This window comes from Carassius carassius, chromosome 30 (assembly GCF_963082965.1).
Source record: "Carassius carassius chromosome 30, fCarCar2.1, whole genome shotgun sequence".
Classification (NCBI taxonomy): Eukaryota; Metazoa; Chordata; class Actinopteri; order Cypriniformes; family Cyprinidae; genus Carassius; species Carassius carassius.
This window is the reverse complement of record NC_081784.1, coordinates 6277254-6293640: the sequence shown is the minus strand read 5'-3', so window position 1 is coordinate 6293640 and position 16387 is coordinate 6277254. Positions and strand designations below refer to the sequence as shown.

Sequence of the window (16387 nt, the reverse complement as noted above, 5' to 3'; positions counted from 1 at the left end):
CCCTGGCATAGCCTGGAGTGACAATGCTTAGCTCAAGTGCACCACAGCAACAGAGTAAGACTGTGATTACATTAGCACTTCAATTCACCTACAGGCTAATGCTACTCCATCAAATCAAGAACTGATGACAGTAATCAAAAACAGTGTTATTTGCGGCACAATAATGTCTGTTTAAAAGGGTGGAAAGAGTGCAAAAGGGCTGACTGGTTTCTGTTGCATGCTGTGATGAAAATAATCTATCAAGAAACGGAATAATTAAACATATGGAATATATAAATAGGCTATTAAAGGGATAGTTTACCTAAAAATATAAATTCTGGGATCATTTACTCATGTTGTTCCAAACCTGTATGATTTTCTTCTGTTGAACACAATAGGAGATATTTAGAAAAACGTCTCAGTGTTTTTGTCCATACGGTGAAAGTCAGTGGTGTCCAAAACAACACTGGGCCCATTGACCTTCACTGAATAGACAAAAACAGTTGAGACATTCTAATAAATATCTTTATTAAAAAATGAGATCTTTTTAATTTTGTTACTTTTAACTCCATTATGTGATCTATGACAATATTTCTATAATGTGTGTCATATGTAATAATAATAATAATAATTCATTACATTTATATAGCACTTTTTCTAGGCACTCAAAGCGCTTACATTGTCAGGGGGTATCTCCTCATCCACCACCAGTGTGCAGCATCCACCTGGATGATGCGACGGGAGCCATAGTGCGCCAGAATCATAGGCGGAAATCGCGGGGGGTCGGGGGGGTCCGGACCCCCCCTATCTGAGGGTTGTCCCCCCTAAAATATAACTGAAATATGTGTATTGTAAATAATATAATGATATATAGTTAAACTAATTGTGTAAGTAGTAAAACAATACAAATGCAAACGGAGCAACAACAAAAAAAGTTTTAAACATCTCGAGTTCCCCCTGCTTTGCCTCACAGTGCTTTGGTCCACTGCCTGCTCCCCTTTTACCTCACCACCACCGACACACACACTGTCCGGTCCGAGAAAACAACATGTTTCAGTAGTTGTGGAACTCCATTAGTCAAGCTTACTTTATTCACATTAAACATCGGATGAAGTGATTATTTTCTCTTTAATATAGATGATGCTGAGTCATTAATAAATCGTGTCCATCGTTGTCACCGATGTAGTCTGCGCTGTTAGCGATTATAACGTTTAACTTATACATAGTGTTGGGTAATGCATTACAAGTAACGCGAGTTACGTAATCAGATTACTTTTTTCAAGTAACTAGTAAAGTAACGCATTACTTTTTAATTTACAAGAAAATATCTGAGTTACTTTTTCAAAAAAGTAACAGCAGTTACTTTGTATTCCCATTTTTTGACTGACAAGCCTCCTGTTCCCATATTGGGAGAAATCGGAAGTATGGAGGCGTTGTGTGCGCTGTGTGAACATGATGTTACTGTAGTTCTAGACTAAATGTGAATGTGCATTTATTCATCCCACTCACAAAAAAACAAAAAACAAAACAGATTTAGTATTCATCAAAATTAATCAAAACAGTGAAATGCAAATTCAGAATATGACGCAAACCTGCAATAACTAAATATATTAAATAACACAAATGTATCTATTCCCATTTTATTAACAGTGTCTTTGCTGCTGACCTTTAATGATCCAGTTCAACCATACTAATAATTAAAAAATGACTTTAGACTAACAATTGTGCTTCATTGTTTTTTTTTTATTGCTGAAGAGTGTTGAACCTTCTTCTCCTGTGTTCTACTGTACAGACGTGAATTTACTTTTCATTCAGCCTGAGGTTTATTCATTACACTTTTTGGTGTGAAAGGGCTTTTACATTTGCTATAAATAGAACTTCTTATATTAAAAACAATCAAGCCCTGCTCATATTTAAAAAGTAACGTGAAAGTAACACAAAAGTAATGTAACACATTACTTTCCATAAAAAGTAACTAAGTAACGTATTTAGTTACTTTTTTAGGGAGTAACGCAATATTGTAAGGCATTACTTTTAAAAGTAACTTTCCCCAACACTGCTTATACAGGCGTTTACCTAGCTTGTTTAATAACATTTTACACACACCCATAGTGTACGCATATACAAGTCTTGTACGTTAGATTAGATTAGTGCGGGTGCTCATTTAGATTTCCCCGCGTTCACTATGAGTTAGTCGGTTTCAGTGGCGGCTCGTCGTTGGTTTCCCCCAAATTTTGAGGTGAAAATGAGGAAGATTTAATGTTAATAAAATTCATTTCAGTTCATGTCTCAGAATGTATACATTTTTGTTTGTAATTTCACAGTTGTAATAGCATTACATGAAAGCTCCGCTTTTCTATCGCGAATGTGCCGAATCTGCTGATGTAATTACACCGCTAAGTGAAAGAGAAGGGGAAGAGGAAGGGGAAGGGGAAGGGGAGGGGAGAGTGTTCACTTTCAGCGCTGAGGGGTGCTGAGAAAAGTAACATCATAGAGGAGGCTAGCCTCCCTTCTGGTATATCAACCAACCATCATAGAGACGTAAATTACGTGCTATTAGTTTGAACCTGTTTTTATATAGTCTATGGTTTGAACGTCTCCCGGAGCGGCTGGGCTGATAATTTACCAAGTATTTATAATGAGTATCGATATTGAATATATTTTCTTTACGGTTTCTTACTAAAAGCCACCAAAAAGTCATTTTAAAGTAGTTAAGCAAATAATAATAATAACAATTGGCAGGGATCCCCAGACCAATACAATTAGTTTGCCTCCTCTATTTTAAAATCCACTAACCGCCACTGGTCGGTTTATTTCATTTAATAAAGTTAATCTAATATAACATCATAGTAAGAGTGCAGTTGTTCTCCAGATATTAGCATAATACATTTGATTTAGATTTTTATAAAAATTGAATAAACAAGAAGTTAATATTAAGTGCATTTTAGGCACCATATTGCCTGTTTTAGCACAATTTCACCAACGAAAAAAGTTGAAAACTAAGCTACAGCAGTAACAGCACTAATTTTGAGAAACACACTGAGGAGGTGTTTCCTAACTGAGTGAATCCACTTTTTGAACAAATTAGTCATTGACGTAATAAATTATTATTTTTTGTTTTTTCCCTTCTCTTTCACATCTATAACGATCTCACTATACAGTTGTGTGAGGGTGTATGTCTAAGAATGTGTATGCCTTCATTTTGCTAGGCATGGCAAATGTTTTTATATATGCATGTTTTAATTATAACTGTGAAGCAACAACATTGATATTTAATGTGCTATATAAATACATAAAGTTGAAGTTAAGTTCAAATTCCATTGTATTTTGGTGGCATGATTGTGTAAACAACTTCAAAAACATTGCAAAAAAAAAAAAATGTTTTGAAGAATGTTTTGGTCAATTTAGTCAGCTTTTTCACTGAACCAGAAAGAAACTTTGAGAAGAAGGATAATGGAATGGTCTCCATGCATGAGTAAGGCTTTCCACTCTGTACACATATCCTTAAGTATAATTTTGCCTGTTTTATTGGTGTCCCCTTCAAAACTTGCTTGTGAGAAATGTTATGTTTATTGTCCCCCCCAACATTTAGATGAGATTTTCGCCCCTGGCCAGAATGCCCACCACACACCAGCTTACTGGTGGAGAGGAGACAGAGTGATGAAGCCAATCAGCAGATATGGGGATTGTTAGGAGGCCATGATGGTCAGAGGCCAACGGGCTAATTTTAGCCAGGATGCCGAACATATGTGAGAACAATAAGACTAATTTTCTAAATTTTCTGAATAAACTAAATGAAAATAATTCAAATTTGCATTGCATTAGTTTAAATAAAATTCTAAGAGAACTAAGCTTTCAGTATATAATATATAATCTCTCTCTAAAGAGAGTTTCATTAGACAGCAATTGGTAGAATTTCAATAAAATGTTCAAAGCTCTTGTATGCAGCATAGGATGAAGCAAAGTGGCAGATGCATGCCACAAATAATTCATTGAGCCCATCTTACCTAACCCACCGTTACAGAGGGGGGAAAAAGTATAAAGCTCCTCTTCCTTTGCAACTCTGTTGATGTTAATGAAAGTGTTCAACTACTTACAGACTTCTGAATGCACAACACAGGTAGAAAATCTGCTAAGAAATCACAAAAAAAAAAAAAAAGAGCAACACTTTTATCCCTGTGATTTGCATATTATATTGGTAAGGAGACTTTTAGACTTTGCTTTTGCCTGTAGATGCGGTGTATTGCTCTTATCTGTACGATCAAAACTGAAAATGTAATTTAAGTTCTTTTCGGGGTTATCAGGAGAAAATGCCTCATAACACGTATACGCGTTAATCGACTTACAGGGTGGTGCAAGATAAAACTATTTACTTTCTGCTGGGCTTTCATGCAATTTGTTTATAATCCAGACTGGAGCAGCACCGTCCTTGCATATTTTATGCTCTTCCTATTTAGTCAAGTCAAGTCACCTTTATTTATATAGCGCTTTAAACAAAATATATTGCGTCAAAGCAACTGAACAACATTCATTAGGAAAACAGTGTGTCAATAATGCAAAATGATAGTTCATTTTTGGGTGAATTGTGGCTTTAATATTAGTCTTATGAGTTTGTTCGAATCCATAACACTAATATAATTAGTGGCATGACATTTGCCTTAGTAAGCTTCGATAAGTAAAAGCAATAATAATAATAACAAAATCACTTATTTTAATTCACTAAGAATGCATTTATTTCCAAAAAAGTCAGAAGTTAAATCCCATGTTAAAAATAGAGTCCAACTCAGTTAAATTCCTCAGTCCTAAAAATAATCATTGCAATAAAACCAGCTCAAACTGATGGGACCACACAGACTATAACAAATATTACAACAAACTTTAAACCCTGCAGAACACAAATTTGAGTAACAGGCAGAAAGTGTTTACGTAAGTTTATTTAGGGCCGCAGTGTAACTCTACAGTGCTGGTAGGGAACAGACACAGTTTTGTATGTTTGAGAACATTTATCACAATCTTGTAAGGTTGACAGTGACGGAATCCTCAGCACTTTATCAAATCAACTCAGGAAAGAAAACTTTGCGTTTTCGCTCAGTAGTTCGCTAAGTTAATTCTTTTGCAAGAAACTACTGTGATTACAACACCGTGACGTTAACATGATTCTATATTTTTGATGCAAAAATATGATTTATACTTTTCTAACAGCATTAACAATCAGCATTAACAATTTGCATATATATACAGGATCTTCATATCCTCTACATAGACTCATCATAGACAACATCAACCTCCAATGTACTAAAGACTCTCTTATCAATCACAGTTCACAGTTCCTGGCCTTTGGGAACCCGACAAAAATTGTAAACACTGCAGTCCACCTGTATCTGTGAGTTATATGTACAGTTACCTCAAAAAGTATTTTCTAACTTAAATATGTGAATTTAATGCATTATAAAAAAACAACAACAAAAAAACAAACAATAAACTAAAATCCAAAATATTTAACGCAATTAACGCAGCATCCGTATTTTCTGCCATCCGTTGGCTAGCTTTACATTATATGATCACGCTCTTATTAATTTAAATGCTTTTAAACATTTCAAGTGCGGCAAGACAAAAGAGAATGCGCTGTCTGTGAATGCCCTTATGTGACACATACACACGTACACACACACACACACACACACACACAATGCATAGACAGGGCGCCAGAATCCAGTTATCTTAAGCGCTTGAACTAACAATAAACATCCCAAAGTGCCAGTTTTGTCGATTATCCTCATAAGAGCAATCTTAAATGATTTATATAAAGTCTAAAATGAACAAAAAGAGTTGTGAGAGAATGAGGCGAGATCCATAGACAGTATATAAACGGTGAGATCCGATTGTCTGTCTGCTCTTAAAGGGACAGCAGCCAATACAGCTTCCTGTCAGTAAAGTTAAAGAACAAAGGGAACAGAGAAAATTACTTGCTGCTCTTGACTAAATAACTTTTGTAGCTTTAATAAGGATTAACTATTTAATTTATAGTTTATGCAGTGCAGACTGCATATAACTTTGATAACTTTATTAAATTTCTGTATATTTCCTAACTGTTAAGACAGGAAGGGCAGGAGTAAACATGACATTTATTATGGGTTTATGTTAGCATTGTTTTAAGTTTACTTAAATTAAAAACTGTTATATTTTTGAAGCTTAATAATAAATGAAAAAAAAAAAAAAAAAAAAAATCAGTAGCTGTATTAATATCAGTAATACTGGCCTTCATTCATAAAAAGATGTCATTTAAACAAGTATTTAAATTTAACTGTGAAATTATTACATTAAAAAATATATTAAAAACGTACAAAAACATTTCTTTTTTTATTGCGATTAATTGCGATTAATCACAGAAAAAATGTGTGATTAATCTAGTTAAAGTTTTTAATCGATTGACAGCACTAATATATATATATATATATATATATATTAGGGCTGTCAAAATTAACACGTTAATGACGCTTTGCGAATTCGTTTTAACGGCACACATTTTATTAACGCATGATTAATGCAGTGCACATTTTCTGTTTCAGGGATTCCATGGGTCCTTAAAAAGTTTTGTAAGAGGACTTAAATTTTGTTGTAGCATATTTAAAGCCATAAAAAGTCTTAAATGGTACAAGAAAGTCTTAATTATGATTTCAAGAGGTCTTAAATTTGAGGAGGGAAAGACAAGAATTGCGATATGGCTTAATGTCATGATTTAACTTCTAAAGACAATTATTTTATTGAATAAATATGTGCGCAGCGCGAGAATGAATTAGCATTTTCAATTTGCCCATCTGCGTTTTTGTTCAGACCAATGCGAACATTCACCCATGTTTTTATGCAGCAAATATGCAGTTGTAAATGTGAACTGGTAGATCATTAAGAAGATAATGCATTGTAAAAATCTAAACAATTAAGCCGGTAAAATACAGTTATAAGCTGTTATTTAATTGATATAATCATTTATTGATAATAAATGTTTAAATTATATATATATATATATATATATATATATATATATATATATATATATATATATATATTGCAAAATGTTAATTATTTTACCAAAATAAAAGGGATCATTAAAAATGCATGTTTTTATAATTTTTATTATTATTATTTAATACTGACCTGAATAAGATATTTCACATAACACATGTTTACATATAGTACACAAAAGTAGAGAAAATTTTAATTTATAAATATGACCCTGTTCAAAAGTTTACACAAGCTTGATTCTTTGGTGTTGTTACCTGGATGATCCATAGCTGTTTTAAATATATTTTGCCATAAAAATACTAACATTTTTAAGTGTGGCTAAGAGTCTAAATACTTTTTGAGGCCACTGTGATGTCAAATAATGAAAAGTTAAATACAGACTTTCAATGTATCATGTAACAAAAGCATTTCTTGGTCTGTCCCAATGAAAGGTCAAGTGGATGGTTTACTGTGCATGTTTCTGAGCACACTGAGCACACTTTATCACTTTATCTAGAGGGAACAGTCACACAAAAGGGCATAAACAGGATCGGGGAGGGAAGCTCTGTTCTTTATATCTGTAAAGCCTGTGGCAAGATAGTGTTCATGTCTTTAAAAGGTTTGGTTATTTAAGAATCATCAAATGTTTCAATGCTCCATACATTATTTGCAATAACTCACTGCACCTCCAGCAGATCAGTCAGTCAATCAATCACTCAGTCATTTATTAATTCTTATGAGCCAAATTATCAAAGTGCCAGAATAATCAAACCACAGCCTAAATGCATCAAGTCTTTAGTTTCTCAGAGGTTTCTCTTTAGAATAAGACCCCGGAAATCTCACATGTGCCTATTCTAGCATTTCAGAGGTCGAGTCAAGTGACCCTTGTTTATGTGGGCACGTTATAAAATACACATTGTTTCAAAGCAGCTTCTAAGTACTAAACAGGAAAATGACAGAAATAATGATGCAAACTTCTTCAGATATGAGACAGATTCAAATGATACTCTAAAGCACCTCTCAAAAGACAACAGTGTCATTATTCACCTCAAGTCTGTTCAGTGTTGATTCAGATTTGGTTAAATAGTTTATCAGTAATAAAACAAGTTCATTTCAGTCGTAAGCAGCTCTACAGAAGACAGTAGTGTCACTGAGCTTGAGTCAGTTCAATGCTGTTTCAAATTCAGATCAATAACAGTGTTGATATCAATTATCAACAAATTAGGTTCAGCTAGAAAGCAGCTCTACAGAAGACAATAGTGCCAGCATCAGTGCTGGGTATAAATGACTCCAAAAAAAGTAATTAATTACTAGCTACTAATTACATCTTCAGCAGTGTAGTTAGATTACTGTACTAATTACTCTCTCTCAAAAGTTTTTTTATCACTTATTACTAATTACTTTCTAAATCCAATATCAACCTCAACCAGTTGAACAAAACAAGGATTGTATTTCTTTCAAGAAAATAGTATAAAATTACATAATTATTATTTAACTAACCAAAGTATTTTAATGGATAAGGTTACGTTAAAAGCAAACATAACATTTTAAAACTCTGTTTTTAATATAGAATTGTTCTGTCTATATATTATTTAATGCAATTATATCAGAAGTAATTGTTATTAAATTGCATATTAAGAGTAATTAATTACTTTTTCAAGGGAAAAGCAATCGAATTACGTTAATTAACCCAACACTGGTCATCATACAACTTAATTCAGTTCAACTTCTGTTTGTTCTCATCCGGTAGTGTCAGTGCTGGCAAATCAAAAATAATACTGAATAGCAAATAGAAATTCTCAATAATACTGAACTCAGACTTTCAGAGATCCAAAAGTCTAAAATATGAACTCAAACATTCCCAAATTCTTCCAAGACCCAATGATCTGATCTATGCTACTGGCATTCATTTTGTAACATTATTCCCGCTTCTCAACAATTGTCACATTTGAGTATATTTTTATTTTAAGACAAAGTTTAAACTCCATCTACTATGCAAGATGTAAAATGTTCTTCTGGGAGACTCTCAACACCTTGATGTTTTCCACAGCTGTTCCACACAATCAATTTATTAGTAAAAATGAGTTGCTTACTCTTATAAACTGCATTCCACGGCTGGTAGCCATAATAGCCCGTGATTCTCAAGATCCTCTCCTCGATGGATGCGCTGTTGATGTCCTCAACTGATCGAGATGACTTCAGGTCCTCTTTAATCGATTCATCCACCACCAGGTACTTGAGCTGGCGGAGTTGTGGGCTGATGTCGGACAGCCTTCTGGGACTCACCTCGGGAGATTTACGCATTCCGCTGAAGACAAGAACACAAAGTTGGAATTGCGTTGGATTCGAGCGCTTGACACAGAGGGTGAGTTGTGCCAGTGAGAGCATTGCACATAAACAGACCCTCTCATTACATTGGGATTCGGATAGACCACCTCCTTAAACAGAGGACTGGGTGTTTGTCAAACACAAACACTGCGTAAAACGGCTTCGGAGTACCCAGCTTTGTTTCGGTGCATAAAGAGGGTGGATGCACGAATCCTCACCCTCCACTGGTGTTACGAGCACACGAGGCAGAGGGGCTGAAAGATGATAACCAGACATGACTGCTGCTCCATACAGTGTAACTCTGGTACAGTAGGCCATCATTTAGAAGAAAGTATAGTTATACAAATGTGAAATAAACAAATTAATATATTGTTTAGTTCCCTATGTATATAAATATATATAATGTTTAATTCAATGTGTTACTTCAAATTTACTATCAGTTTCAAAGTAAATAATATACCCAGTGTAGAGCATATTAAAAAAAATAAATAAAAATGATAATACTGAACACAACAGCGATAATAACGATTGGGTAATCACGTGAATATAATAATTAAAAATAAAATCTAAAATATTTTGCATAATAAACAAACAAATAAATAGGCTACTTAATTACGAATTTTAATTAAATGTGTAAGATAACATGTTGGTAGGAATAAAACATTTCATAAAACATTTAATAAAACTGTTTTTTGGATCATGGTGTTAGGTGATGATGTTCAAATGAGGCTAGCAGTTACATTTGCAATAATGTAGATAAGAACTGAGTGAATTTGCATTTACTAATGTAAAAACAAAACAACACAAGAAACAGAATCAGGACTTGACAGCATATGGCAAATAAGTTAATATAGTTTTCCCTGCTGCAGTGTTTGGCCACCGGGAGGCGTGCGCGATTCAGCTTTACGCACCAATTCCACTGACGCGTCTCCGAAACAATCAACGCCGCTGTTGGTGCTTTTCGCAAATCCCGTGTTAACAATCTAACTTTATTTTACAGTTTTATACAGCGAGTTATCTGAAATATATATATATACATTGTTCTAACCCTTTTTGCATTGCATCTAAGAGAACTGGCATGATTTCTTCCTACAGTCTACAATGAATAGCCTATATTTGACATCTTTTTAGGCTATAAATTAAAATGCCATTTACTTTCAGATAACTGTGGACTCTAATATCTTCCTTGTTCTTATGAAAAGAAATCGTTAAGAATACCCAGATGCGCATGAGACTTATATCGCCATTTATGAGCATAATGAGCTCAATAGTTAGTTTTTATTTTCTTCTTCACAGTGTCAACACGACTGACTCTAACTGGGATCTGTTTCGATTTTTTTTCTGTCCCTTAATAGAAACACAGCTACTACATCTGTCACGACCCAAAAGTGATAGTGAGTAAAGCTGCATATCAACACAACACATACTCTACTCATGCATATGTGGTTTTTAAAATTCTTACATGGGAATCAAGGTGGTCGGCGGTCCCAGGTAACACGTGCAGTCCCTCCGTGGGGGTCCGAGCAGGTCTCCATCTCCATACATGATCCCCATGAATGACAGCAGATCACTGCTCACGCGCACAGAGACACACGGGCTGGAATGGTCCGCTTACCCACTCTCACACACACTCCAGCCGTGGCATGTACAGATTTTCTGATCGTATCAGCTGTCACACCTCCAGAGGTTTTTCAGGACAACAGCGCCATCTGACGGTGGACGCAGCGCCGTCCTGCATCTTTTGCTGGACTGATGAGCTTTAGTCTGAAGTAAATCAAAAGATTTTAGGATATTAGTCAGCTTTTTCATCAAAATCGTTTAGTTCTTAGCTAATACACCATATTTTTTAATGCAAGTGCACTCAAAATGATGTCGTGAAGTACGTTTTTACGAGAAAACATCTAGAGTAGGCCTACAATTTCAAACTTTTTAATGTTCACATTTAATGCAACGTGTTACTTGTACAAGCACTTTTCAGGGGCTAGAAATAGATGACATCTTAAGAGCTCACAGTTTATCCTGCTCATGTCTGTTTTTCAGCTAGAAAAACAGTGTAGTTACCGATAAAAGAGAGCAGAAAAGGTCCATCATTTGAATTTGATAACAAAAAAAAACCAAAAAAAAAACCAGTCTCCCTCTAGTAAAATTTCCAAGAATAAGGTAGCTACAGTAGTCTTTGTCTTTAAGGAAAAAATCTGCAGATGTAGTCTTACAGACACTAAATCTCATAGTTTAAGTCATAATCTCATAGTCAAAGTTTCATGGCATGTCTTTTGTAGCTGGTCAGAATCATGACAGTTAAGATTTTGTGAGAAGACAGGATAAAATTTCCTTGCTGTCTCCCACAGAAACCAACCACAGGGCTGTATGGTATCCAATCTATGTCACAAACAGTTTTCATGGTGACTATTCTTCTTAGAATCAAATCTGAAGAGAGTACATCCTGTTTTAGTACAGTTATGGTCTACTTATTATTTCTAATTTGGGCTATAGCATGTATATTATTGTCTGTTGTCTAGTTTCTCTCAGGCAGCTTGTAGTAAGTAGAGCCTGAAATGCTTTGGTTTGTGTGCTGAGATAAGCTGTTCTTCCATCATTCATGTTTTATAGAGACGTGCTGGGTTTCACAGCAGACCCTTTACACTCATATTTAAAGACATAAATTAATGCTCATCTTTTGTGGCTGTGTTTTGGTCCTACATTTCTTGATGTGGCTGGTCTGTCTTGTATTTAGGTCACCAGCTTTCCCTGTTGCCACGTAACTGAAGACGCTGTCTGCTGATGGGCTCTCAACTGGCCCTTGAGTCCAAAACCCAGCGTCCATGTTCAGCTCTGAGTAACATGAAACATGCATCATACAATAACTGTACAGCTACACAGATAATCTGACTGCAAATAATGAGAGCTGTGCTTCAGTGCTGATGGCAGTCATGTCTGAAAGCTATCAAGTTTAAATTAAATTATGCAAATTTCCACCCGTCTGTTTGAATTGTTTCTTTAGTTTTTATGCGGCATGTGCAGCTAGTACAAATAAATAACAATCTGGTATTACAGAACACATCCGTATTAAAATATGAATAATTCTTGACCTGAATGCAGCAACAGGTTCACAGTCAGTGACCATGTGGTCACACTTTTTGCAATCTAAAAAAAAAGAGCATTTGAATCTGCCATATTCTTTTCTTTTGAAATGTGTAAACAGCTCAGTGTTAATTTTGACTTTCGTTTATCAAAGTCAGATATGAAATGATTTGGGACTATATAAAGAGATATATAGCACAAAATGTATGTGTTTTATTTGTCTGAAAGAAGAACAGGCAATGTTTCTGCACTATAAATCAAGGTGGCCTGCGGTGCCAAAGAAAGAGCCTAGAGCAGCTATAATTTACTGAGGCCTTCAATAGGGTCTTCTTCATGAGCACAGAGATTAAAGGAAACCAGGACAGGCAGAATCAGAGGACTCTGGGTACAAAAAGTGAAATGCAGAAGTGAAGTGGTCAAAAAATAGAGCAAGAGGAGAAAAGGTGAAATGAGAGTACAATGGTGTTTCACTAAATTCACTAAATGAGAAGTTCAGAAATATTCATGTATGTACATATAGGGGTCTAAAGGTATTTTGAAATGTAACAATCCATTATATGCACAATTTAAAAAGCTGGAAAAAGTTATGTTGTGGTTTTGCACTTTAAAGCTGTATTAAACTTTCCAAATTTGTTCTCCAGCATAATTTGAGATGCTCCAAAGAGCATCTTGTGCTTCTGTACAAGACAAAGGAGTTCACATAACCATAGCCACAAATTTGTTTATTTTATATTGACCTAAAAATAATAATAATGTGTACTGTGTTTTGCTCTGTTCATTGCAAGGTTAAAAAAAAAGAAAAAAGTTTTTCAGTGTGGTCTCAGACTTTTTGACCATACTGTTTATTTCGATATAGTGATGTGCATATTCAATATGCACAGTACCATTTAGGGTCAGTATAAGATAAAAAGTGACATTAACAACTTTTAGAATGTTAAAATAAATGATAATTTTTAACAAAAATAAATAAATAAAAAAAATAAATGTTCTTTTAAACATGTTCTTTTAAAGATTATGACAGTCTTAACATCACAGTTTTCACAAAAATATTATGCAAAAACTATTTTCAACACTGATAATAAGAATGTTTCTTGCACAGCATATTACAGTAGAATGATTTCTGAAGAATCATGTGACACTGAAGACTGGACTGATGACTGCTAAAAAATCAGCACTACCATCAGAGGAATATGAAGCTGATACAGATGGATAGCAAAATTAAATAGTGGTGAGAGAAGAGAGCAGATAAAGTGGGAAGCAGATGAAGGCATGACAGGTCGAGTCATGGCCACCAAAACAGCAATAGCAGAATAAGGCTAGAAACAGTGCTGTGGGAGAGAAGACTGCTAATGATAATTTTTAAATTACTAACTTATCCCCAGCACTAAGATTTCCCTTAAATTTCACTCACAAACCTTTTGGTATAAACAGCATCTTGCATGTTTCAAGCAATGTGCTTCCTCCTTCACATCACAAGTCAACAGTACAATGTAAACACTAAGCTTGTGTAAATATTTAATATGTAATATTTAATGCATGGAGGTATGCATAGTGACAGGCTTTTCTACTCATTGAGTTGAAGTGTAACTGCAAGAGCAGGATGGTGGGTATCAGAGCCCAGGAGTATCTCCACAACACTGATCCCCCTTCTCGTGTGAGATTCACAAGTGACACAAAGCTGAGCGCAGCACATGATATACTGTCAGCAAGAGAGAAACGAAGACCGAGGAACACTGAAAGACATGTTAAATGGCACTCAGCGGAGAGCTGAGTTTAAAATGAGAATATTTTTACCTGTCCTACTGTAAGAAAAATCCATTAACAGATGATGATATCTTGATAACATGCATCTCTCTCTCTCTTTGTCTCTCTCTCTCTTTATTTATTTACGAAACTGTTAAATGTATATTTGTTCATGAAAATGTTAAATGTTCTCAGGATTGTGATTAAGTTAAAAAAATATATTTGTTAATTGAAATAAAGCTGAAACTAATACATCTTAAATAAAATAGAAATAGTATATGAAAAACATAAACTAGATAAATACAACAATTTCTAACTGGAAATACATAAACTAAAACTGAAATAAAAACAAATTAAACCTAAATAGTAATATTAAATTTTAAAAACTAATAAAAATGACAAAGCACAAAATGTTTTACTAAAAATTAAACAACACACACACACGCACGCACGCACGCACACACACACACACACACACACACACACACACACACAGTGTGTAACTAGTACTAAAATATAATTTAATTGTAACACAGTCTTTTAGAAATAAAATGAACAAACATTATGACAATATAGAAAATAAGTTCTGACCTCGGCAGTACCCTCATGATCCTCTAGGGGTCAACACACCCGTTATTATAACTCCGGCTTAAATATTATATTATATATTAATTAATATATTAAAATATTACTATTTATAACCAAAAGAGTTTGATTAAAAAATTTTATCCACACAACCCTGGCTTGAATATAATTATATATTATATTTACATTTCATCAAATAGGTAGGCTTATGATTAAATAGCTTAATGAGACTATAACTAATAACACTATTTTTTTTTTAAAGTGCATACCTCATTATGAATTGTGTATATGCATAATAAATGCATATGCAATTGTCTATATGCATAATAAATAAACCCCCAAGCAAATGAACAAATGTTACTGATGCTGTTCATCATTGGTATAGGATGAACCATAAACAGAAGCTCTATGTGAGTAAGAGATTTCTCTAGGCAGTCTGGTGCCCTCAACAGTGGGAATTCTGCCAAAATGTCACAAAGCTCTGTTTTGCATAGTTGTGTGTTGATATGTCAGGGAAGGCTGGGGGATAATTGGACACTCTGTGCTGAGCTGTTAGCTCTGTGTGTCCAAATGCTCATCGCTCGCTGACTGCTTCCAATTTCAGAGCTAGTACTTCTGGCGAATATTACATGATCTTGTTTGAATGTGTGTGTGGAGAGGTGAGAGGTGGGCTGTGCTCTGAGAAAAGAAAGTTGTGATGATGTGTGTGTATCCAGAAATATGTGTGTTGAAAAATAAACAAGTATGTCTGTGTGTGTTTGGGCATTTTTGTGAGAATGCATCAGGATGGAAGGGCAACTCAAAAGAGAAAAATTACCATTTAAGTCTACTCTGGGTTTTCACAGTGTGAGCCTTGAATGTGAAATAAAATCAATTTCTTTTATTAACATCCTTTGCTTTTAAAGCCCTAAGCAGCCATGCATTATATATATTCTTTTCTGACTTGTTCTGTCAAATTATAAGCTGTTTTCTTTTGTTCTGGAGGTAGCAAAATCCATTTTCATGGATGAGTGGGTTCATTTTTTTTTTTACATTGACCAAGGACTCAGTCAAGCTAAAATAGCTCTTTGTCTGTTGGTTAAAATAAATGTACTTTTTGCAAGCCAAAATAAAGAATTGTAAAAGAAAAGGAAGTATTGTGAAAAAAAAGAAGTTTTGCAAACAAAAATAAAAGATTGCAAAATGTAAATGAAACAGAGCAAAATAAATGATTTTGCAACACATATTGTCCATGGGCATGTCTACTACCGTATTTTTCGGACTACAAGTCGCACCTGAGTATAAGTCGCATCAGTCCAAAAATACGCCATGACGAGGAAAAAAACATATAAGTCGCACTGGACTATAAGTCACATTTATTTAGAACCAAGAGAAAAATTACTGTCTACAGCCGCGAGCGGGCGCTCTATGTTCTCAGGGGTAGACTACAGGAGCACTGAGCAGCATAGAGCGCCCTCTGGCATCTGTAGACGGTAATGTTTTCTCTTGATTCATTTCTCTTGGTTCATGTCAAATAAATTTTTGATAAATAAGTCGCACTTGACTATAAGTCGCAGAACCAGCCAAACTATGAAAAAAAGTGCGACTTATAGTCCGGAAAATACGGTAATTTATTTGCAAAGCTGCTTTTATTTTGCATTTCAGCTATAGGCCTACCACCTTTGCGCTT

General features: G+C 34.6%; 1 protein-coding gene across 2 annotated transcripts in view; it reads right to left on the bottom strand.

Annotated features, from left to right (window-relative positions):
- The window catches only part of LOC132110475 (solute carrier family 35 member F3-like), a 51878-nt gene extending 40950 nt beyond the window's left edge, over window positions 1-10928 (bottom strand). For both annotated transcript variants that reach the window (XM_059517107.1, XM_059517108.1), the window contains exons 1-2: window positions 10772-10928; window positions 9075-9289 (exon numbers count right to left, since the gene is read on the bottom strand). In XM_059517107.1, the coding sequence (XP_059373090.1) occupies window positions 9075-9289; window positions 10772-10863 (307 nt within the window). In that variant the 5' untranslated portion in view covers window positions 10864-10928. The remainder of the gene's footprint in view (window positions 1-9074; window positions 9290-10771) is intronic.
- Between the last annotated feature and the right edge of the window lie 5459 nt (window positions 10929-16387).